The sequence below is a fragment of the Apis cerana genome, linkage group LG5, assembly GCF_029169275.1.
Source record: "Apis cerana isolate GH-2021 linkage group LG5, AcerK_1.0, whole genome shotgun sequence".
NCBI classification, from domain to species: Eukaryota; Metazoa; Arthropoda; class Insecta; order Hymenoptera; family Apidae; genus Apis; species Apis cerana.
In genome coordinates, this window is record NC_083856.1 from 2,307,893 (window position 1) to 2,335,489 (window position 27,597).

Below are 27,597 nucleotides of genomic sequence, written 5' to 3' on the forward strand. Positions count from 1 at the left end.
ATCAGCTTCATGATTTTTCATTTTATATATAAGATAATAATATAATGATTAAATAGAATAGAATGGAAAAAAATATTTATAATTATAAAATAAAGAAAAATATAAAATATAAATTATATTGAATACAGGAATATATTTGGTAGATTTGATAAAATATTTAAATCCATAAATTATATCATAAGTATAAGAAGAATATGTTTAATTTTCATTAAGTTTTATATTTGAAATCAATAACGAAATTATATAACGTGATTATATTTAACTTTAAAACAAGTAATTTATTTTTACCAATTTATCCTAGGCTAAAGATAATTATAATTCCTAATTTAATGAGATTTTCAAATTATGTGAAAGATTTAATATATATTTTTAAAATAATAACATAAACATGATACTTGAATTATTTATTATCGTTACATAGATATAAAGAGAATAATAATAAAATAAAGAAAAAAATTATAATAAAAATAATAAAAAATAATATAAAGAGAATAATAATAAAATAAAGAAAAAAATTATTTATAATTATTTAATCTTGATCACGAAAAATCATTTCAATATTATCAATATATTATGTAAAATATTATATAAAATTGTGTATTTTTCAACAATTTATCGATATTATTTTAATGATGAAAAATTATATGAGGGAATGTGAGAATTATGCAAAGTTTCAAAATAATTTCTTCTTATTATTATAATATTTTTATAGTTATTTTATATTTTATTTTTAAAATTATTATCAATGAAATATATAATCATATTTTTGTTATTTATTAATATTTATTTTATTTTAGTATAATTGATAACATTCTGGTAAATTAAATAACAAATAATACATTTCATTTTCAAATTATATTCAAATATTCTTTCAATTTTTAAATATTTTTCAATATAAATATCACTTCCTATTTGTATTAAATAATTTAATTTATTATATTTTAATTAATTATAGTTAAAAAAAAATTTGGTAAGTGTCGCCAAAGGACGACAGTGCCTTACCATTTATATGTGTATTCCATCCTTGTCTAGGGGAGTGCTAAACGTCTCTCCTTTCATACTACACGTTGAGATGGCGCTTTTCACGCTCTTATATAGAAACGTACTGTTAAGCGACCACTTGCGAGAAAGCAGTTTTTTGTGAATAATTCGAAAACGACAAATCAAATTTAAAAATTATAAGAATAAATTTTACTTGGCATTACATAATCTATCGATTGATATAATATTTTAATCAATCGACTTGATTTCAAAATTTAATTATATCTATATGTATCATATATCATATATCTATACAAATATATATATATATATATACAGATACTATTTATATCATATTCAAGATAAATCATTTCCAATAAACAATAAAAAAACTTACGATATTACAATTTCAACTATCGATTAGTCAATTATCAATTTTTGCTGATAACAATTATTTATTTTTTTAAAAATAAATGTTATTTATGAAATTTATTTCGAAATATTATATTATTCATGGAATTGAGTTTATCGACTATTTTGATATAGAATATTTGACATATTTTTATTAATATTTTTTTTATAGCATTGTAAATATTATTTTTAATATTTTTAATATTAAAAATTTGAATATCATTAATAGATTTAATATTTTAAAGAAGTTTGCAAATTGAATATTTTTTATATTAATAGTGATCACATTAAGATCAAATATATTTTACAATAAACATGCAATTGTTTACACATATTTCGTCAATAAAATCTCTATGAATTATTATACTCGATGTAACTGATTTATCGACTCTTAAAGATTGATTTATGTCGAATAATTTTTCTTCCTATACAAAATATTGTGTAATCAATTTTAGATAATTTTTAAAAAATTCATATAACGTGCACGTATATAAAATATCGACACGTGCGAGGTAAAAGAATAAATGTGTACAAGAAATTCCTCCGCAAGAAAATGTGCAGGAGGAATTACTTACACTTTTTGGAAATATTACTTACACTTACCGGAACCAGGCTCATAAATTGGCGTACATTCTTCGTCCTCGTCATCAGCGGCACAACCACTTCCGGCGCCAGAAAATATTAAATCATCCATGACTCCCGGAAAACCGGAAGCTGGTGTCTAGAATAAAAAAAAGATATGAGAATTTATTGTATATAGTTGAAAATAAAAATAATTCTTTTGAGATTTGAATGTGAGATGAATATAAAACAGAAATTATTACATCTCTAATATTGTGGAAAATTATTAATTTTATTAAAATTAAGAAAACTATTTGATATATATTTAATATTAGATAATTATTTTAAATTTCTATTAAAATTTCTGTATATTATTTAAGATTTAATTTTGATATTTCAACAAACTGTATTTGAAAAGATTGCATATTAAATCTTGATTATTCATATCTATATCCCATATTATCTATTCTAATGTTCGTATCTAATATCGAATCGTGTTATTATTAATAAGCCATTTATGAACATAATTAAATTCTGAATTTCAAATTAAAATTATATGCAATAATTTACAAGATATACCTATGCAGATTATTAATTAGAATTATATAACACAGTAAAATCTCATATTAGAATAATATTCTTGTATGAATCACATATAAATAGCTTTAAAATTGTTATATATATATATATTTATTACATATATTTATCTAAATAAAAATTTACAATGAAATAGATGTTTTTTATGGAATTGAAATGGATTTGAAACGAATCATGTTATTTAAAATTAATTAAAAATTTAACTTTTAAATATGTATCTATTACTTCTTTTTTATTTTATTAGTTATAGTTTATTAATGATATATAGAATAATTATGTATCAATTATGTATCAATTATGTACATTGAAATTTCATTACCTGTTGCATTCTCTGTAATGGGGCTGCGCGATCCAGAAGACTTCCAGGAGGTAATAATTGAACATCTCCTCTGGTGACGACTCTTCCATCTTTCGAAGCAGCAAGTTCTAAAATTCGTGCACCATTTACAACAAGACCGGCAATTATACCCAAGAATGGTCTTTCCACTCTGCCTTTGTTGCGATTCCATCGGCCGCCAATTTGAATGGTCGATTGACTATTGAATACAGTCAATTGACGACCTGCAAATAGAAGTAAACATTATTATTAGACAAAGACCTTTTCAATTGATTTCCCTTTAATGAGAAATCATCTTTAAATATAAAAGTTTAAAATTACATGTATATATACATAGTTTATGATATGATCACAAAATGAATTATATTAATTAAATTAGAATTTTCAGGAGAATAAGGAATTATTACAAAATAATGTATTTATTAATATTTTATTTTAAATAAAGAATTACATATTTTTAAATCTTAGATAAGATTAAAGGAGTTACATAAAAGAATATATTTATCATTAAAAATTTATCATTAATGAAGAAATTACATAAGATTTTTTCAAAAATTTCATAAAATACTCTAAAAATAATAAAAAATTTGTTAACTGATCATAATAAGTATTTTTATTACGTGTGTAATGGTAAAAATCGAAGGGATAATTTATTCTGATTTACCGGCTGACAAATGTTTTCGTTTGACCACTTAACAGGCGAACAGAAGCTATTGGGTATAGCATGAGTAACCATTGACCGGTCCACTTGGTCTACAAGTAGTGTATCTTATAATTAAAGGAAGATGGAAGTGTACGTATACCCTTCAATATCTCCTACTCTTTCGCATGGGTTTGCTTCGAGCCCTTTCCCTTTGTAGGGTCTAAATTTGGTTGGTTTTGAGAACAGGCTAACATGATACGCGTGGAACTCTTTAGGGTTCGATCTGCCCTTTGTGGTCAACACATATACATTGCTTGCATTACCAGCGGATATATGTATATCATTGTATATCATAAAAAGACGTTCTCTAGCGAATTAAATTATATTTAATACTTAAACAAAATTCGTATAAATTGTAATTTTGCATAAAATTTTGCATTATATTTTTAATGTTCATTTTTTTGATTTCTTAAATTAAGCATTTTCTTTATTTTGTGTTCTTGTGTAAAATTATAATAATTATATATTAGCTAAATAATTAGAAGATATATAAACTTTTTTAAATATTTAAAAATAATTTTATGCAAACTAAATAATAAGCTCTACTTATTATGTATTATCTGAAAGATATTATACTTAAAGTATTTAAGTATATTTATTTAAATATTTAAATTCTTAAATATAATAATTCTAATTATTTAAATTTTTAATATATTTTATATTATAAATAACATGTCAATCAAATTATAGAAGAAAAATTAATGTAAATAATTTTAATCGAGTTTGTCTTAAATGCCATTTTGAACTTAATTTGCATTTAATGATATATTATAATCGCAATTCTTATATAATGTTATATTGTTATAATGTTATATTTTCAACCAAAATGATTTATATATTCATTTTAGATATGTATATAGACAGGAGACACCAATCAGGCCAGTATAGTAGTCTCGGAGGTTCCCACGCTCATCATCTCGAACCATGACGATAAAGTCGATCGGCAGAGATCGATAATGTGGCTATTTTTTTATTAGGCGACTAGAAACCGAGAACGCAACAGGGACCGGATACCGTTCGAGTAGCTTCCACCCACGTGACCTGCCATGGGCGAGTTAAATACCACCTTGTACTAGGAAAGCAACAAACTGAACGAGCTTCCTCTGGGCTGATTCAGGTGGAGGAAATGGAGCCATTATCAGGGCTTGACTATGGATAATAATTTTCGGTGAGCCGAGAAAAAATGAGCCTGGCTGACAGGCTTACCAGGATTGCAGAATCTGATAGGAGGATGTTCCGATGTGTGTACCGTTTTAGGCACCGTAAAGATGGCCTCTCTCAGCTGCCCTTCCCTTATCTTTTGTTGGGATACAATGTATCTTGTGTCAAGTTCTATATTTCTTAGATTATTTATTAGCATTGAGGTTAAAAGAGAGAATTCTTTCTGAATAAGATATAAATTAATGAAAAAAACTTTTTATTATGAATTTAATAATATTATTATAATAAATTTTATATTTTTAATTTTATATATCTGATATTAAGATATTTTATTTATTTATAAATATATATAAAAATCATCAAAAAGTTTCTTTATTATTTATGAGATTATTACATAATTTTTTTATATCATTATGAATTATTACGTGATAATTAGGCATTTTCAGAAAAGAATTATTTGAAGAATATAAATTTTCTTTAATAAAAACAGAAAATATTAATAAATGATACGACTAAAGAAATTCTGAAATGTTTATGAATATTTTTATATGTGACGTCAATCAAGTTGATATCATTTTTAAATTCATTCCCATTCGACGTTAGATAAGATAAATGTACGAGATAAATGTTCATTTACTAGAAATTTCTTTACTAGAAATAATGGCTAACTTCCTGCGTTTGATTAAAACGTTTTATTTTTTTATATTCATTTAATTTATTAAAATTTTATTTCATTAAAATTTATATATTATATTTATAATATTAATCAATTTTATCTTTTTAGTTTTGTTCAATGCATTTCTTAAGATATAATAATATAAAACGATATTAAACAAAATTATTATATTTTATTAAAATAATTTTTATAATTATTTATATAAATATATAATTATAGATATTATTAAAAATTAATAAAATGAATTTTGAATAAAATTTTATATTTTATATTTTATATTTTATATAGGATATTTTTTTAAAGTACCTTTCACATATCATATACGTTTATTATATTTATTTTATGAAATCCGATATTATTTATTGAATTCTCGAGCAAAATGAGTTTATTAAAAGTAAAAATGTATTAAATATCAACTATTTACATGTGATCAATATTAACCAATTAAATACAATTATTCAAATATGAATATGATATGGAAAAAATTTAATGATGATAACTTAATATTTAAAAAAAGAAAAGATTTCAAACAATAATTATACTATTAATATAATATATCTATATATAATTTCAATATATCTTCTATGAGTTTCTAGTATGTTAATCGATATTTGAATATAAAAAATTTAATACTAAAATTAATATTTCTAAGATATTTTTTAATTTTTATTGATATTTCGATATTTTTATTTTAATATTTTACAATCTTATTTGTAAAAGATAAAAAATTTTATTACAATTCATGAAATTTGTATTACAATATGAAAATCTACAATACAATTTATTATAATACAATTATAACTTTTCCTATTTCCAATTTCAAATTATTCTATTCTCAGTATAGAATATACCTAATTTGTATTATTATTTCATTTATGATCACAAACACGATAGTTAATATTTTCAGAGAAATTATTCTACACTCATATCATAGATAACATAGAAATAAAATTATACAATCATCCATATTCATTCATACAGAACTCAACTCGAGTTCCACGATACATTTTTTTCCATCCACTTAACTAGCACTTGCCGACCAAGCATAGTGAATCTATCAGCGTAGTATAAAAATACAGCTGGTTGATCGCAGTTTGACGTCATATTTAAGTGTATATCGAGAATTATTACACCAGAAGAAACGCACGTGCCAGCACGCGTTCCCCATTACCACTTTGCTTCCTCAGTGATTTCTTGTCAATGATAATGGAACAAGTGGGTGGACAGATGGAAATAAACGTGTCACTCACACCGCATTCCGATTTGAAGAAGTCCAATAAACTGTATCACTTTATTAGGGGAGCAGAAGGGCTATAGGTGTGTTCGGGTTCCTTACTCAACCCGATCGTGAAATTTTAGGCAACTGGAGATGTCGAATGCATGACTTTTTGGCATCCTTTTTCAATCAATAAGGAACGATTCACGAATTTCTTTTTTTCCGTTTCTGATACAGAGTCTTGTGTAATAAGATTGAGTATTATTTATCATATTATAATATCGAAATATATTTTGATCATTTATTTTATTATTAATACATATGTTTAAATTTTATATTTTCCAATCATAGAGAACATAGAATTGTAATATTTTTTATAAATTCAGAGAAATAATATTTATTTTATTATTAGAATTTTATAGTATTCGAATTTATAAATTATAAATCACGAATATTTTATTTTAATTGTATTGTTATTACACTGTATGTTTTGTTAACAAAAATCCGTAATGTTTCATTTTATTTATTTTATTTTATATTTTCTATATTTTATAAAAAATGAATTAAAATAAATCTAATTTGTTTTTTAATATTTAACATTTTTATAAACACACGAAAAGAGAATATGATCTTTTAAATATAAAAGTTTGATCATAATCAGATTATTGGAAATCATTTTAATATATTTGTTGTATTTTTGATCGAAGGAGTAAAAATCTCGATTGTCTAACGTTTCGTGGCAATTAGCTCTTGCGCGACATAATCTAAATTAATAAGTAAACTGACAGGAAAGTATGATTAACGTAGAGGTGGTGAACCCGAAAGTGGGTTAAGGAGTCGCCTTCGGTCGCTTAGATAAGTGGCGCATTCGGTTAAAATGGATCAGGAGAGAAGAACCAGAATGTGGATCGGATTGCCTAATATTTGGCGTCGCCTTCGAGGAATTACTAAATCGACAATTCCGTAGCAATGGCGCTTGTCGAGAAAAGAAAATGAAGAAAAGGAAAAAGTTGGATTGATAGAAAATTTCATTAATAATAAAAATACAATTGTAAAAATTTCAAATAATGATATAACAAAGATATATTATTTGAATCCCGTTATTATTTTTATTTATAAATAAGAAATTATTAATTGTTTTGCGAGATTTATTATAATAATTTAAGCAATAATAAATTACAATATACGTTAAATGAAATAAATAAGATTTAAAAAATATAAATATAAATATACTTATTTACTTAGATAATAACTTTTAAGTAATATTATTTTTTACATCTATATTTATTATTAGCTATATAGTTTAATATTCAAATAAAGATGTATAATTTAATCTATTTTTAGAAAATATTAATTTAAAAATTAGAACTTTAATAATAATAATTTATTAAAAATTTTAATAATATACCGATAGAAATAAGGATAAGTATCTGGTGTAATAATAAAAATAATTAAATGATAAATATAATACTTATATACAATAATAAAATCTTACAAGTATTTTATATAGCTAGATATTAATATATTTATTTTTGTAAAGAACAAATCTTGTTATATAATCATCACAAACTTACGTGTAACGCAACAATTTACCAGTTTCACATGAATGTTGCATTATTCAAATCCCTTTTATAGCTTGTTTGCTTGACCACGTGTAGTTATACTTGGTAAGAACACGTGCTACATTTCACATTGAAATAGTTGCTTCATTGCTCGTTTATGTAAGAGTAATTGAACTGTTTGCGTATTCAAAACTAGTTTTCAATAATTCATATACTTCATCTTATGTTAATATAGATAGCATGAAATTTAGATTCACTTATAAATAGAAAAGAAAATTAAATATAATCGTGTTAAAAGAAGATTAGATATAAATTGTATCATATTAAATATCTGTAGATAATTTTATAAGAAGAATATTATAGAAATAATATTATAAATAATCTTATTTCTTTTGAATTCTCTATTTATAATAAGATTTAATTTATTCTAATATCTATTGATAATTCTTAAGATTTAAAATGTATAAGTAAAATATGATATGTAAAATTTCAGATTGAAATTTTTTTAAGAAAAAGAGATTAGTATTTCAAACTATTTTTATGAATTAATATTCAATATAATAATTCATTGTTACATATTTGATAAGATATTCTTAGAGATATTCTTTCTCTCTTATTCTTGATGTTAAAATATTTTTTACTTCATCTATTGATAATATTACATTGCTATATTTATCCAAATATATTTTAAAGATTAAAACATAGAATGTTACAAGATAGAATGGTAATTTCGTAATCTATCATGTTTGAACAAATTATTGAGATTCAACTTACAATCGATCGACAAATAAAGCCAGATAGATCAATAGATCTACACGTGTTTAGTTCGATTCTACACAATGCTCGAAACAAACGAATAATAATCGAAATCGAAACGTGGCCATCGAACATTGATCCCACGGACTTTGGGAACCGTTTAATTTCGCAACGCTTTTACGGTGGGAACGAGGAATGCCATGGGTATACGCTGGGTATGGGAAACATCGATGATTCCCAGGCGATGGGAGCAGAACATTTCGTACGTATGAAACGTGAACGCGACACGTAAACGCACTTCGTGCGCCATGTAATCGTGTTTATCGCGATAAGCGTTGCCTTTTAAACGATTGTTCTTTGTCTTTCTTCTTTCTTTCTTCTTTTTTTTACAAAAACTCATGCTATGCAAAATAACCTGGGATAAAACAAAATATCAATCACGTCTCTTAAATGCAAAGAATGCAAATGAGATCGTTGTATATTGATATAAATACGATATCGAATATATGACCATTTTGTGATTGATTATAGTCTCGTTTTTTTTTATAATACGTTTTTTGCGTGTGCCAAAAGGAAATGTAGAAATTTCGATGTATCAGTGGCGTAATAATTATTCTTTCAACTTAATTATTGAAGAAAAATATGTAATATAAACTTTTGTTCATATTGTCATTCGTACATTCGCGCGGAATTTATCAATGGAACAGCAACAGACGTCATAGTAGGCGCTGACTAAGTAGTAAATGAGCGGAGAACCCGTTAATACCACTATAGCGGCAGGTAGTAGGCTTGTCTGGTAGGTTCCGAACAACCTTGAGGATTCAAGGCCATTCCTAGTACGAGCTCGACTGGTTTAGGAGAACTACCACTTCAACATGTTCGCCGGATGCTTCTAAACACTCCGCTTAGATCAATCCTAACCTACCTTACATTCTATACACGCGTATCGTGCGTGTGTATCATACGAAGTAAATTTCCGTGCCTCGTTTCTTTGCCAATTTTACTTAGATTGAATTTTTTTCTCTTCTAATTTCGTTCCTTTAATCGTCTAATAATATTTAATTTTCATCTATCTGTTATCATGTATCTGTATCATTTGGTAATTTATGATATTTATTGTTAACGTCAAATTTGAATCATTTGATTTTTGTCTATCATTGAGTTTGATTAAGTAAATTCAAGAAATTGTAAGAAATTTTATAAATTAGTTTTTTATTAGTTATTAACAATTTATATATTATCATGACAATTTTCCTGATATGAATCCAACAGAATGTTCGGAATTTACTTAAAATACTTGTATAGAAATCACCACATTAGCTGATTTAAAAGAAAAAAAATTCTGGATATTTGATAATATCATTCGAAAATGAAACATAAATTATTAATGTGTATAAATATTTTAATATTTATATATATATTTTTAATAATAGTTTAGGATAATAGTTAATAATAATTGATAAAAATTATTGTTATTTTAAACTAAAAGTACAACTAGAAATGAATTAATCTACATCGATTTTTAAATTCAAATAAGAATAAAATATTTTGTAAATAAAATAAAATGTATAATATTATATGTATCCCGATATTTAAACTTTAATCAGAAATATGCATCTCGAAATATAGATTGTTTTTCACGAAATAGAACACGGTCCAAGTAAAGATCCATAAAACCGAAATTAGATACAGCCTAGCAAGAGATTTCTTCTGTCAGGGATATTTCAAAAACGTGAGAAGATTACGATGCCACATTTGGAACAGTTTGGGCATTCGATAACCGCGACTTTCCCATGGCACGCTTTCTCATGCTGTTGCCACAAAAAATAATGAGATTTCGGGCGGGTTGAGAGCTGTTGTGAGAACGAACCGTGAGAAGATGTTGAACTTGGGGCTGAATTTGGTGATTCTTGTATCAGGTGACTATCAGAGGGATGAAAGTCGTCTTATGATATCGTTAGTAACCTTTCTTTTTTAATGTATAACTGTGCTTTAAGGAATTTGTGATACGTAATACCATCATCTATTTTTCTTTTTAATTGAGAATGATTAAGACAATTTTTCTTTCATAAAAAATGTAAAATGTTATAATTATTGAAACTTGGTATATTTTTTAATTTTTATATGCTTATAAATTATAAAAAAAAATTAAGAAAGGAATTGTAACTAAAGTTTGTTGTTTGTATAACTTATAGTTGTAATAAATTAGAAAAAATTAATTGTAATAAAATTAATCAAAGAAATTTATAATATATTGTTTGGATATTAATTCCAATAATGAAATTAAAAAGTATGCTATATTGTATAAAATATAATAATAAATAGTAGTATATAATAATAAATATTGTATAATAAAGTAAAGATACTGATCATATCATATATGAATCAAATAAACTCGAAAGATATATGATCGAAGTAATACCAACAATAATATATTACAAAATTCCAGATATAACTAATATTTATTAAGACAAATCTTGATACACATAAATTAAAAATATTGATCATTAACATTATTTCCATTTAAATTTAAATCTTTTCCAATTTAGTACATATATAAATTCTCAATGATTCTCAATGATTCAATCTTTATATGTTAAATTTTCATTTCAATATGAATATTTTTTCTAATAAAATATTCGTAGAAAAATAATTTCGACAAAATATATAAAACTAAACGAGATTTAGTTTTTAGTATTAATTAATTAACAATCTCAATCGAAAATCAATATTAAAATTATTGTTCTATAATATATATTAAATAATCAAAAAAATTCTATCTTTTTTTATGATGTTGCGATTTAAAATTGAATATAATGGATGTAGTGGATTACATATAGAATTACGATTTTCTCTACATATTTATTATGTTTAATCAGATTAATAAACAATTCTCCTAAAGTTCTTCTTTCGAATCCTTAAATCTAAATATTTCATCTTCAAAATTAAAAATAAAATGTTGAAGAAAACGTAAAATCTTTTCCCCTTTGAAATGAAATAAGAATAAAAACTTGTTTTCTACGTTCCTTCCCTTTTCGCTACAATTTTCCTTTTTCGATAGAATTTTTTTCCTACTTAATAAACATATTAAAATAAAAGTGCATAAATATAATAACATATTGCGTAAATAATTAAATACCTGTACATATCATAATATATTTCTATCCAAAATCCAATATTAATTTTACCTATATATTCATACTACTTAATTAAAAATAAAACAAAAATCCAAAAACTTTTAATCGAACAATTTCAATAATTCTTAAGCATAATCCAGAAATCAAACTATCTTTCTTGAACACGAACCGCCATTTCGAACGAGGAAAGCGCGCAAGGGGTAAATCGGTAGGGCATACAACCAGCTTTGCCACTCTGCTCTCCTAGTCGATCTGGGAATCTGTTTCCCCTGAAGTCGCTTGAATTCTCACGATCATGGGAATAGGTGTTCCTCCCAGATTGGAACTGCTGGGAACGGTGTCCCGTGGGAAGCTTTCGAGATCGTGGAAGACATGGAAGAAAGAAGACGGCGGGCTGAAACTCTTTTCCAGGGCTGAACGCCTACTACCGAAGCAGATCGGTTCGATGCTTCCAGGGACGAGCTCTCTCACGCTTTCGACCAGCCTGTGGGAATCGTCTGTGTTCCTCGGGAACCATGCTTGGGTACGTGAGAAAGTATGTGAAACGCGCCGGCGACGAGATCATCCTTGACATTTTTGTCACGCGCCGAGCGTGATCGTCCTCTCGAGTGCGAATACTCTTCGGTTCAAAGGGCGCGCCTTAGATTAGCACGATGACAAGGTGGAACGAACGGAAATTTTTTAGACGACGTTGGAATTTAAGATTATGAGTTGGACAGATGTGCATTTTTTGCGTATGAGTGTTGTGGAAAATGAGATAAACTTGGAATATTAATTCTATGCACGCTATAATATCACGAGTCAATTCACATTGTATCTCTTTTATTTATTATTTATTCCAAATTATTTCAAAGGAAAATCAATTATTGAATTTAATGATAAATTTATGATTATTAATAAGCTTATCTATTATATATTTAAATTAAATAAATGTATAAATATCTGCAGTTTATATTAAAAACTTTTCTAATATCTAAGATTTGCAAATGATTTAATATATATGAACAAATATAATTCTTTCGTCAAAAGATTATTTTGGATTAGTTTTGTTGATTGAATTATAATTACTTATATTATAAATAGGTATTAATTCAAAACTCTTTTAAATAATTTAATTAATACATGGAATTTAAATAAATGAAAGTTAAAGTTAAAGATGCTTCTTGCAGAATAATTTATCAATTAATATATATATATTTTTTATTATCAATATCTATTAAATATCAAATATCTATTTATTTGAGTATAAGTTTAATAAATTATAGTCTTTTTTCTTACAATAATCGGATTATGCAAAACAATCATTCAGTATATACTGTTAACTTATAAAGTCTTAAATAAATAGCTTCAATATTGTTAATATCTCGTTTATATATCGATTTTTTCTCTCTCCAACATTAAGTTCTAATTAATCTTCCTACATCGATTCACAAAATATATTCCACACGCACTTTTTCGATCAATGCAGAATTCTCGACTTCTCGTTCCAATTATCGAACATAAAAAGAAATCACGATAAGGGTCGAAGTTTACGACCACGCGTACTTCATTCTCAACACCATCCAATTCCCGCTACGGAGGGTTAAACGATTTAAAGCCTACTATAATAGTTAACGTGGCTAGTCTCGAAAGGGCAGAGGAGATGAACGAAAAACGACAAGAGGAAAAGAAGAGGAGGAGAAGAAGATAAGAACGTATCCTCTCCGGGAACGAGGTCGCTTCTTCGGCCAATTAAATCGTTCCCACGGGATCGCACCGTGGGAGAGTCTGTTCAGGAACGCGAGAATCGAAGCACCAAGCCTGCCAGGATCTCATGCGACTTCAGCAAGTCGTCACGAAGGGCGATGACGATCGAGGGAGTACGACGAGTACTCTCATCCCATTTCGTTTTCGTCTATCTGCATTCTGGCTCGTCTGGCCGGATCGTTTTCCTCTTTTTCGTTTTTGACACGGGTTCCATGGATACGTACGTAGATAGGGAGAGGAAGCACGGCCGTGCTCGCGTGAGAACTCGACAAGGGCTCGTGGGAAAACGGCGAAGGCGCGTGGCGCTTGTTACACCAGGATCACATGAGGTCGTAGCAGGTCGATGGTCGATGGCCGGAGTTTCTGGCGGGAATCCACCCCCGCATGAATTCCCCTTCTAGTCTGATTCGATGTCGTCGCGGTAGTTTTTTTATCGGTGAGATATTTGGTTGTAGAATTTAATTACAATATGTATATACTTTATTTAAATTGTGTTGTCAAAACTGATAATAATTGTTTTATACGAAAGTTTGTGAGTATATAAACTATAATGGGTTATATGTGGAGAAATTTTTTTATTAATGAAATATCATTTCGAGGGGATCAAAGAAATCAGTTAAAGTTTCAATATTATTTTTGCTTTTCTAAATACAATTTTCTAATAGTATAAAATGGAATAGAATTTTAAATTATAAAATAATGAAATTTTAATTCTATATTGTGAAAAAATATTTTTAGATGAAATTGTATATAAAAATGATAAAATTTGAGGATTGATTTTGCATTCAAAGAGATTTATTAATAAGTCGAGAAATAAATTGCTTGATAAAGAATCTATTATGTTTTACACATACATAAATGTTTATTAAGAATAGATTTTTTAAAATAAATGAATTTTCTTTTAAGATAGCATAATGAAGATATGATTGATTATAATAGCAAAAAATTATTAATAATAGAATCTTTCTATTCGATTTTCTGTTTTTCGAATAGATTTAAATATTGCTCCATTATTTGAATATAAGTAGGGATATAAAATAAATATAATGTGTGTTGTTTTTTTATAACTTCAGTTCACAATAATAAAATAATATTTTATAGTCAAAGTAAACACTGAATTAAATATTTTTCTTAAAAATATTGATCTCGATAATCGTTTTCCTATATTTTATATTTAAAATATAAGTATTTATCGAATTGTACATTCGTGTCTCTGGCATAAAGAAAATGTAGTATGTAATTAAATTTTTATAATAAAATTTTATAGAATACATTAAATATTTTAAATTACGATAATTTGCGACCAAAAATAAACATTTTTCAAAAATAATTAGAAAATAAATGTTCTCGAGCAAGTTTATGTATTAAATAATGCAGCTATGGAAGAATTTACTTTGCTCTTCGTATATATTTCAAGAAAGACGACATAATCATGAGATGATCTTTACTTTAAAGATACAAACAAAGGATGGAGGGAAGAGAAAAAGAAGAAAAGATTTAAATCCTTGGCATCCTCCCTCGACCAATGAATAGTTGGTGGAAAAAATCTTAGTCGTGTAGGAAGTCAAGCTATGGCGTGAGAACGTGTCTTTTCAGATGCATCAATGTTGAATACTTTCAATAGGGTTGTATAGTAGTAAAGAAGGTTTCCTTCTTAAGGGTTTCTAAAATGGAGGATTTTATTTACGTGTCCTTCAAAAGAAATAACGATATAATTGATATATTGATAAAAAACAATATTATTGATTGCTTTTATTTATAAAAAATATAGTATCTTAAAGATTGTAGAAATTCTAATTTTCTTCAAATAAAGATTTCTTCTTGTATTTATTCACTTGTTAATTATTGATAAAATAAAATAAAATTACATAAAATTTTTATATATCTATTTTCTATAAATAATCATAATAAAACTTAGCAGATTATAAATAAATTTAAAAATTATTAAATAAATAAAATAGATTTAAATAAAGCGTATTTATAACTTTTTTGTAAATGTTCATAAAATGTTTATATATTGTTTACGATATATTTTAAATAAATATTTAAATAAATATTTAAATGTATATATATATATTTCAAAGAAAAAAAATATATATATATTATATATATATTAAAAATTTGTCTTATATTTCTAACAAAAGATCATAATGAAAAAAGAATTCTTTCGTTTAAGAATTTCAGGGTCGATCCTAATGATGTCTAATTTCATGCTCAATCATCGTTTTCCATTCTTGGAGCTACCCTATGTAAACAAGATTCCTAGGAGAGCAGAAAATTAAAGAAAGTTATTTTCCAGAGGAACGAATAAAAAGTTCCTTCAAGGCTATTACGATATCCCTCGATGTTATTAATTACTTTGATGCTTACGTATTTATTCTTAATGATATTATTAATAGAAGTTAAAAGAATACGTAAGGAAGGGTTAAAGATTGAAGATACTTGATCTCCTTTCCTATCAGGAAAGTATATTCTGAAGTTTCTTAAACTTTTCCAGAGGGATCTGACCTGGGTTATAATTGTATAGGATTTTCAAAGGACCTTTTATTTTCGTTCAATTGAACCCACTAAAGCTTATTCATCTTAATATTTTGTGTCAATAAATATATCAGATTAATATGAAATAATAAATAATTTATTGTCATCTTCACAATAATAAAATTTCTTAAAATTAAACTTTTTTTCAAAATCAAATTTTTTTTAAATAAAAATTAATAATAGTTAAAAAAAACTATAATAATATAATATGTTACTGATAAATTTTAGAAAAATATTAAAAGATTGTAGAAGTCATTTTTAAGAAATAATTATATAGTAAATTTAAGAAATAATTATAATAAGTAAATAAATATAAATTATTTAAATGAAATAAATAAAAAAATAAAATATTTAAAAATATTTTTAAAAGAACAAAATTGTATTAATAACTTTTATTTTTTTAGTTTTATTTTTCAAATTAAATTTAAAATTATAAAAATTAATTAATAATTAAATTATATAGTTATATAATAATCATAAGTAATAACAGATATCTATTACAAATTATGCAAAATAATTAATAATGATTTTATTTAATCCAATTTTCTTCTTTAATAGAAAAAAATGCCAGAATATTTTGATGCAATGTGAAATAATGAGTATTTGAAATATTTATAAAAAATTCAAGTTAAAATATATGTAAATATACTTTTTATTACATGGAATTTATTTTCATTCAAAATATGGAGCATTCTATTATATGCAAAATAGATTGCGAATTGATGCAGACACCTGCTTCTCTTGCAATAGCTGCTCAGGAATGTAAACAGAAAACCGGTTTGCATTGAGCATGTTTGCAAGGACCCTTAAAGGGGTTGAGGGACGTCTCACTGCTTCGTTAGTCTATAGGAATAGGGAATCATGCGGGAAAGGGTTTGTGTCTAGGCGTTTGAATCCCTCTTTGAACATCGAGGACTCTTCGTGTAGTTCATCTCCATTTAAGGAAATCAGTTTGGTAAACAGAATTCGTAGGGTAGCATGACGTAGTTGGAAGTTTTAACATTTAGATATAATGCAAGTTCAATATCTTTATATGATAATTGCAATTAATAAATATATCAATTTTCTAATATAGAAATAAATACATTTATCTTAATTTAATTATTACTTCTTGTATAATTGAATAAATATAATAAATTTTTACTATATTTTTATTCATAATTCATATATTAATAATAATAATATATATTAGTATTATCATATTATAATATTGCATAACAAGTTTGTTAATAAAATAAAAAAAATTTTATCAAGAAATGAATTATATTTCATGAATTATAAATTATTTGATCATATTATTTGATTATAAAAACATAAAAAATAAATCTATAATCAATTCTTATTGATTGATAAATTATTATTAAAATTATCTTAAAAATAATAAAAAATATTGTAAACAGTTTTATAGAAAATATTACAAATCATGTGAATCTAGTGTTATAATTAGTGTTAATAATAGTGTTTTGTAATTTGCAATTTATAATTTATGTTAAAAATTTAATTATGTTTTTATGTTTTGTTCATTCATTCTGTTCATTCTATCACATAAACAAACGATTCATAATTTCATTAATAAATTGATTATTTTTATATAATGAAAAACATTTGAAATATATGTATGTGGCGAACTCTGTTGAGAAATTCAAGTAAACAAATTATTGATTTTCGAGAGAAATATAATTATTTATACATTTAATACATAATAAATTCATAATAAATATATAATAAAATTAAAAAAAAAAATCGTCTCTCTTTTGAATAAAAAAATAAAAAAATAAATAAAATACTCTGTAATCTCTAAAAAATTTGTTAAATTTTATTAAATTTTGAATTATATCAATTAAATCAATATAATAAAATATTGATTAAAAATTTATAAAAATTTTAGTTAATACCTATCTTAATTTTATTTTATAATTAATCTATTTTCTTTTTTTGTTTGCCGATTAAAAATAATACATTTGTTAATAAATAGAAATAAATTAAAATTTGAATTATTATAAAAAATTTATAAAATTACATAAATATTACTATAAAATAAATATAAATTAAAAATAAATGTAATAATGCCTGTATGACACATATATTTTATCTAAATAAAAAAGTGATATTTCTTTTGAATATTGATACATGAGCCATATAAATATATCAAGAGGATTTCGCAAAGCCTCACTACTTGCAACATTGTCAGAACAGGAGATGATAATAGAAGAAAGCAAAAGTCAAGCTGTTTTATAAGGATCTGACAAATAGCTAACCTTTATAATTTGTGGTTTCATGTCCATTTAAGGAAACGAAACTAGTAAACAGATTTTATAGGGTAGTATAAGATGTTTGGAAGTTATGCTTTGAAATAAAGGGCGTATATATGGCTTCTATGATTTGTGAGATATTAAAATACGTATCTTTAAATCTTCAATTAAAAATAAAATTTATTATTGTGACAAATTTTATATATTAACAAATTATGAATTAATTATATTAAATGTAAAATACATTATAGATATAAAAATAATTTTTATGATAAAATTAATATTTAAAAATCTATATTTTTATAAGATTTCTCTGATTAAAATATTCTTCATTTTTTATTCATATTTTGTGATATTGATGAAGATTAAAGAAATTAAATAAAATAAAGATAAATTTTTAAATATAAATTAAAATAGAACAAATAGAACTCATTAATATATTTTTTTTTCAAAGAAAATTTAGAGAAAAAAAATTTAAAAATAACCATATAATCAATATCTTATATATATTATTATAAAAAACAAAATATATAAATGAATATTCTAAAAAATGATTCTGTCTGTTTAAACCAATCTCACTATCAATGGTTTCTCATTATTAGGCATCCATGCATATGTGGAAGAATAAAATACTTAATATTCAAGTATAAGCAATCCTTCCTCTTTCCCTTCGTTTGCTCCTATTTGATCTTTGTGAGGAAAGAAACCAATTTAGTAAACAAGTCTGCTAGGATACCATAAAACATGTAGAGCTATATCTTGGTTCATCCTGATCCTTATAAAAGTCCTTAAAATTTAGTCCTCAAAATATATACTGTCAATCTATATTTTCTATATTTATTTTTATTATATACTAAATTATTAAATAATTTTTAAATATTAAAAATTAATCTTGAATATGTATAATTATCTTATAATTACTTATTTGAAAGTATAATAATTCAGAAAAATTTTTATATTTTTATATTTTTATGTTTATATTATAAAATAATCTATATACATTATGTGTATAAAAAAATAAATAGCGTGGATTATAAATAATTTTTGGATTATAAAATAAAATTGAAAAACAAATTTTGATATTTTTTAATTGAATTTCATCATAAATATAGAAATTAAATACGATTCAATCTCAATAATTTTATTATTCTGTTTTCTTTCAATTTAACGCTTATATTAAATATATATAGCAATAATTTGAGAATCATTATTCTTTATCATTATTATATAAGTATAACTTATACTTATGTATATATCATTTATTATAAATTTTTTTTATAATATTTGATTTAAAGAAGGCATAAATAAAAAATTGTGTCTTAATCATAATTCCATATTTATTTATAAAGAGATTATATAATATTTCTGGTGAATGCCTTTTATCATGATAAGATTTGATTACTACAAACATATACAAAGAATAGAAGAAAGAAATATTGAAGAATATCTCACTACCTAGATACGCTTCGAGACTAGGAGATCATATAATTCAGAATCCTAGACAAGTTACTAGATAACTTGTAGACTATATTTTTCAAATACATATGTGGCATCGATAAATTATCGTTATGATTTATAGTACACGTACAAATTTTTCAATAAAAATTTAAGAAAAAAATCATCATTATTTATTGTCAATCATTATTTTAGAAAAAATTAATTATATATTTAATAAGTTTTAATATTGTTGAAAAAATTTATTGCAACAAAGAATTATTATAATTATTCATTATCATATTATCTCTAGATTAAAGAATATCAGTTTTATTAGTATTATAATTATTTTGTAAATATTTATGTAAACATTTAAAATATTTTTCAGCGGATATCTGACGAACCTCAATTATTAGGATAGGATGAAAGGAAAGAAGTCTGCAATTTTTTATAGAAACTGGAAGCATTTAATAAATAATTTGTCTCTAATGTTTCGTTACAAATGATATAGGAGGATTTATTAAAAAGTTTATCGTTCATTCCTAATTCATTTCAGCTTTCAAAAATATTCTAAATATAAATTAAGAAAAGATTTTATATCAGGGTTTTAGAAACATTTAAGAAGCGCTTGAAATTCGTCCTAGATCTCTAAATCTTAATCTTAACATTCCTCTATATCTAATCTACTTATCTATAAGAAGCCTATGTTTTCTATGACTTCTGCTCATAATGATATTACTTTTTTCTAATATCTTATCTTTGCATTTAACAATTTAATATTCTGAAATTAATCTGAATAATATTATTAGATAATATTAAAAAAATTAAACAAAAATAAATAGTAACTAGATATATTTTTATCTTTTTATCTATATAATTTTTAAATAATTGATCTTTACAGATATTTTATGATGTTGAAATCTTTTTTAATTCCAGAATACAAGCATTCATAACTTTTAACAAAAATTTGATTTATTATAAATATTATATCTAATTATAAATTATGAATCAAAGAATGATTTATGAATTATATGTATATATCTTATTTTTGCATTTAATATTTCCAAATTAATCTATATATAGTAATATTATACAAATATCGTTAGAAAATAAATAAAAATGGAATAGCACTTAAAGTAATTTAAATAATTTATTTAAATAATTTTTAAACAATTGTGCTTTGAAACACTCAAATTTGTCTTATCTTTTAAATATAATAAATTTATTTTTAAATAATATTTTTAAACAATAATTTCATTCACCATAAAATATATCAAATTATTAATTAAATAATACCTATTATCAAATAAAATTAAAATTAACAATACGGTATCAAGAAGAAAATTACAAACTCTTCGAATCAAGTCTTAAACATATAGCTCTCATATCTAACAATATTCTAAAGTTATCCACCATCTCAAATTTCTTTGATTGATTATTGCCAATCATAATAACGAACTTACAGGGATACAATAACCAGAAATCCTTTAGACAGTCTCGTTTATCCACTACTTTGTCTTTGAAAATCACGCTAACGGAAATTTTATATCCTCCAAGTAGCAGGATCCCATGAATCCGAGGAAACCAAGCCAAGCTGTCGCATCAATTTGTCTCACTGAGTGAAAAGACGAAAGTGATGTCCCCTTTCTCTGATACCACGAATGAAGACGCAACGTGGAAGCAAAGAAGAACGACAAGCGTCACGTGGCGTTAGGAAACGTCGATACCCGTGCGTTAATGGACCGTTAAAGTTTGCGGGAAGGCGTGAAGAACGTTGTAAACACGAATTAATCGAAGACCCGGCATCAGGCTCGCAGAATCCGACAGAAAGCTCGCACAGACACCGTCCGTGGCGCGGTTTCCGCATCAGAGAAAGGGTTAATTTTCGACGACTCTCGACCAGGCTCTCATGAAGTCTTCGGGATATGTCGACTACGGGCGTCATTGACTTTCCTCGCCGCGGTTAACTATCTAACCGAACACCCTCGACTCTTGACCGTCCATACCTTTTTCACTTTCGCACAGGTACGAGAAAGTCACGGTTGCACCTGTCATAAATCGACCTTCTGGGTTCGTCGATTGGGGAAAGGGTTAACACTTGTGGAGAACCTGGTACCATTTCGATCAGGCGAACAGGTAAGGCTGGGAGGTCCATCGTGAAACGGAGTCTCTTGATTTTTACCTGTTGGAAGGTGGGTCTACCTGCCGCGGTCACTACCTGTCCGTGGCTCCGCCCATGAATTCCAATTGCCCCTAGGCGGACTGCCTTTGTGAGGTAGTTGCTTGCTTTAATAATATCTTCGAATTTCCGAGTGGATACCGAGATATTTCTTTTTTTAAGTACGTTTAACAAGATTATTGGATAATCTTAATGGATTTTAGTTGTTTGGGGATATAGAATTATAAGTATTTTACAAAGATATTACGTAGATATTATGTAGAAAAGTGAGATGTACAAGTTTTTAGGATGTAGAGGGAAAGTTTTCCCCCTTCGAAGATTGATCGTAAGCAAGAATTCCGTGTCACCAAGTCGAGTGGCCATCGATTAGTTGATGATGATCGGTGTCATTGACAGTCAAAAGTCAATATTCTATAGCGCGAGGATTAGGGGAGCAGGGAAGTGGAGAAAGTTACTTTGGGCCCGGTTTCTATAATGAGGACCCCGAAAAAGAAGGCGGGATCTTATCGAACGTGACCGATTCGCTTTAAGGATTTCCCCGAAATCATTCGAGCGTGTCGAAGCAGCAGGGGATTAGAATAGAGATGGAAGTGTCCGGAAAAGGCGGTTAGGTCTTCAACTTTCACCCGCCTCGTGTAAATTCTGAATCGAATTCTGAATAGATTTATATTGTAACTATATGTATCTGTTCCTGGCCACTTGTAACAATTGTAAATGGTCTATGGTAACTGACATTACTGTACAAAATTGGGATTCGCTGTAAACAAGAATCAGGGAAGCAGGTGGTTGCAGATGGTAAATTTGCGAACTAAATGTATATAGATCTTGAAAGAAGGATGTCACGAATGAAACGTAAAATGATATATTAATATATATTGATATATATAAGTGGAAAATGGTTGATAGAATTATAATATGAAAATAATTTGATGTCTATATTATGTTTTCGATCATAAACCTGCCAGGAGGTTAGGACTATGCAAGAGGCGTTTCTAAGTCATTCTATTACGTGATCTATCTATGCATTCTTGCGTAATACGAAGCATTCTCCAATGTTTTTTTAAATATTCATTAATTGGATTTAATGAATAAAATTTTCTTATTAAGACAGAATTTCTTCATTAATGAAAGCGAATGTATTTGAATAAAATTAACTTCAATTTTTCGCAAATAATTTTATAATATAAAATGATATATTTTTGATACAAATATAATGATAAATTTAAAAAATTAATAATATATTATTAATAATATGTAGAAAGAGTTTCGATGTTTTATGAAAAAACAGAAAATGTTTTCTCATTTAAGTAATTGTATTGTTATCTATAGCTTAGATAGTAAAGTTGTGTATAATCAGTGAATTGATTTTATTGTAATCAATTTTCAGATAATTCTATTTCATAAAGAACAATTTAATTTCTTTCCTTATTAATTCATATTAAATAATTTACTTTAAATGTATGTTAATAAATGTATAGTTAAAATTAAATGTATAGTCTTTCTAAAGGAAAGAACTTTTAATTCTTTAATTCTTAAGTTCAAACTTATTAATGCATATATTTTGAAAATCAAATTCATTCCATTTCCATATTTTTTCTATTAATAGTTGTAGACCGTACATAGTAGTTTTTTTTATTTCTAATAATTTTCTTTTATATTATCCATTAAGATTGTAAGCAACTTACAATCAATACAGGTCAAGTTGCTCGTTTTCGATCATTTATTTTATGTTGTGAAAATTTAATTTCTGAATAATTTTGAATAATTTTGAAATCGATCAAAGATTGCGTAATACAAACAAATGAATAACTAGGCAACGTGTTAAAATGCTAAATAACAATTTATAGATTAATTTAATCTCAATTATCTATCTATTGAATGTCTTTGCCTTTAACATAACGAAATAAGACATTATATCTTATTGATTTCATAATCTCCAGACAATGATTTAAAGATAATGATTTTTCGATGACCTCAAAAGATTAAAACCCCAATGATTTTCTAATAATTTTCTAATTTTACCTCATATCATCATGAATAATATTTTCGTGAATGAAATTTTAAGAAATATATCGTTGAAGATTCGAATTTCGCGTCGATCTCGTCTCATCCATGTCTCTTTGATGAACGTGAGAATAATGTTGATCGGAGTTGTGCATTTTCGTTCTCACGCTTCGTTTGGAGCGTGACAATCTTTGGGAATGATTTGTCCAGACCCGGCCACCAATGCATTCCATCCTTTATTGGCCCTGGCATTCCTCGCGTTTGTTGCGCGACAGAGCAGCACGTGCCGCCACGCAGGAAAAAAACTGACTTCAAAAGATCCCGACATCCCGTTTCGATCACAGCTTCATGATCCTCACTTTCAATATACTTTCTCGTCGCACATAGTTCTCCGATAATCGTGAGAAGGAATATTGCGTCCGTGGTGTTACGAGAACGACCCGACATTTTGCACGATGTGAATTTCGGGTTTTAAAGGCAATTGAATCCTTTCTATATGCGCGAACTTATTCGAGAGTAAAATTCACGGAAATCTTGTTCTCGAGATGTATGTATTTTTCTTCCATATGGATTTTCCGGTGTCGAAAGTTACTCTTCGATAAAGTAATTCTCGACAGTTTTATTTTTATATGGATTCATTTCTTAATATTAATATTGGAAATTATGTTCTTTATTTTATTTGATTTTTCCTTATTATTATTATTGCCTTATTTTTATGAATTCGAATTTATTTATGGTAATTATTAGAATATGATTTTCTCTTTGGATTTGAAATATAAATAATGTAATTCATTGGAGGAATAAGACAATATGTTTAACTTGAGGAAAATGAAGATTGGCTCTGGTGCTTTAATACTAAAGTAAGGATCGTTGAATGTAAAACATGTATAATTTAAACATTTTATAAATAGCAACAAATATTTAATGTATTTAATATTATTATATTTTTGAATTAAATATCAATAGAAATAAAACTAATTTTAGCAGTTTTATATTTCGTACGATTTCCAATATTTTATTTCCATTTTCTTTTACATTAATCTACTTAAAAATTAATAATAAAATTGAAAAGTGCTTATATCTGTAAGATTTGGAGATCAATTTTTGATCTAATCCCAATTAGACTTACACGAAACAATAATTCCTCATGATCATTATCAAAATTTTCTTATCGATACAAGATCACACAATTCAAAACGCCCATCTTTCATTTATGAGATAACATTCCATCTGCTGAAATTTTGCCAAATTTTGAATTCGATCTTAATTCTGAATAGCTGAACGCAGGTTCTATCGCGAATCCCACTTTCCTGCGAATCTTTTCTCCCCCGCCAAACATTTATATATCGTTATTCCTCTCTCGTGCGATGATCGCGTTCGAACCCTTTCCCAAACGAATCGTATCAAGATAGCCGAACGTTTCACGCGTGATCACCGTGGCCAGAAGAAGGCTCTTTTTCGCTCATGTTCCTCTATCACGCGCGGGAAGAACGCACGGACCACGGAATCGTCGTTCTCACGGCTCGTGGGAATCGAGCATGCAGAACGATTCCGATCTTCCAGCGACGATCTTTCTCGAAAGGAACCCCGCTGGAATATTCATCAACGGATTCTTGTGCACAGCGACACAGGCCATACCTAAGTGGTGGAATACACGAGAAATAACGAGCCCGTTTTTCTCTCTTGCATTCTTCTCGAAGCGTCGTGTTTCACAAGAATCTGGGGGTTCACGGTCAACCGAGAGGAAACTCGGATCAAAGGCAGATGAAAAGCCGCGAATTCCGTGTGGGCATCTGAGAATTTCGAAGACCACACACCCTTCTCGAGAAGTTCGAGAAAGAAAAAAGGAAAGAAAAAAACGAAGCCAGATGTCCTGGTGGAGATTACTCACAAGGAGGACTTCTACCTGAAGAGAGAGCCTCGAGATAAGGCGAGACGAGCGTGAGAAGCAAGGTTCGAAGGGCGAGTACGTTTTCTCAGGGATAACAAGCTCGCAGGAGGATCGAGGAGATACGTTGAACACTAGGAATGTGGGTAAACTCGGTGTTCGAGTATGGCCATTTTGTTTTATAGTAGCGATGGAGAGACATTTCATTGGTGGAAGATTGATTTTTTGATATAAGTTTGAAAAATGATGAATTTGATATTCTAGGATCTAAAGCTAGAAATAGGAAAGAGAGGAATTGACGAAACGATTAAAATGTGTAGATTCGTTGCTCCTTTTTTGGAAGATCTGGATTGAAAAATATCTATCTTTAATTAGATACCTTAACTTAAAATGTTAGAATTTATTTTAGTAGATATAAAAATTTGGATTTTAAGTATTGGAACTTATATTGTATTATGGAAAGCTTAGCCATTGAAAATATATTGTTCTAAATGTAAATTAGATTTGTTAAAATTTATTAATAATTACATCCTGAAATAATTTATTAATAATATGATATTTTAATATTTTTTTTAATCTTCGAAATTAATATTGAAATTACAATATCTTACTTTTGGAATAACATAAATAATAATAGTTATGTTCGAAAGAAAGATATTATAAAAAGATTAAATATCAGCTGTGTTATACAATTTTACTATTTTATTTTAGTTAAATTTTGTCTCGATTTCCGCATCGTTTTTCACTTTACAAGATTTCCAAGTTTTCACGTCGTTACATTTGAATTATATTTTCGTTATATCATTGAAGCATCATTTCTTTTTTGATGTACAATTGATCGATCCTTTATTGTATTATATTGTATGTATTCGATTGGTATTATATCATATTTATGGGACAGTCTTGGATCAAATTTATACGAGTTTATTGTGCTGTGTGAATGATTCTCTCGTGAATTATTATCTCGAAGGAATGATCAATGCATTATGAATAATTTTATCATATTACATTATTATGAAAAGATACCACGCTTTTTCCTTTTCTTTTTCTTCCAAATTTATAGATACGTATAAATATCAAAATTAAATTAACAAAAGTTATTTTCTCTGGAAAATTGTATAATCGGAATTATTATAGTCTAGAAAATGTCCAAGATTGAAAGATAAACTCAAGACAACGTATCATTGTCGTAAAAAATAAAAATTGCAAAATACAATTAAAAATAAACCAATAAATTATCAACGACGATTAATTCAAAATTTTTAACATCTTCTTGTACTTGTTTTATACATACAGTCAAAATATATTGACTCCATTGATTTAATATTACTTTCAATAATAATTAAAAATTTCGTTAACAATTCAATTATTCCACCTGCAATAATATTTTTATCCACTGAAGGGTGAATAATTTCCGTAATCCTACAAATCTAAACCTACGAATCTAAAACGAATCTC

General features: G+C 26.3%; 1 protein-coding gene and 1 non-coding gene across 15 annotated transcripts in view; both read right to left on the minus strand.

Annotated features, from left to right (window-relative positions):
- The window catches only part of LOC108001332 (neurexin 1), a 394,345-nt gene that overhangs the window by 15,912 nt on the left and 350,836 nt on the right, over window positions 1-27,597 (minus strand). For 11 of the 14 annotated variants that reach the window (XM_062075807.1, XM_062075808.1, XM_062075805.1 and 8 more), the window contains 2 exons: window positions 2,870-3,111; window positions 1,990-2,113 (listed from right to left, as the gene is read on the minus strand). In XM_062075807.1, the coding sequence (XP_061931791.1) occupies window positions 1,990-2,113; window positions 2,870-3,111 (366 nt within the window). The remainder of the gene's footprint in view (window positions 1-1,989; window positions 2,114-2,869; window positions 3,112-27,597) is intronic. The other 3 variants (XM_062075802.1, XM_017062278.3, XM_062075803.1) reach the window with 1 other exon arrangement.
- Window positions 959-1,066, minus strand: LOC114577989 (U6atac minor spliceosomal RNA). Its single transcript, XR_003698519.1, has one exon. It is a non-coding gene; the product is annotated as a U6atac minor spliceosomal RNA (small nuclear RNA).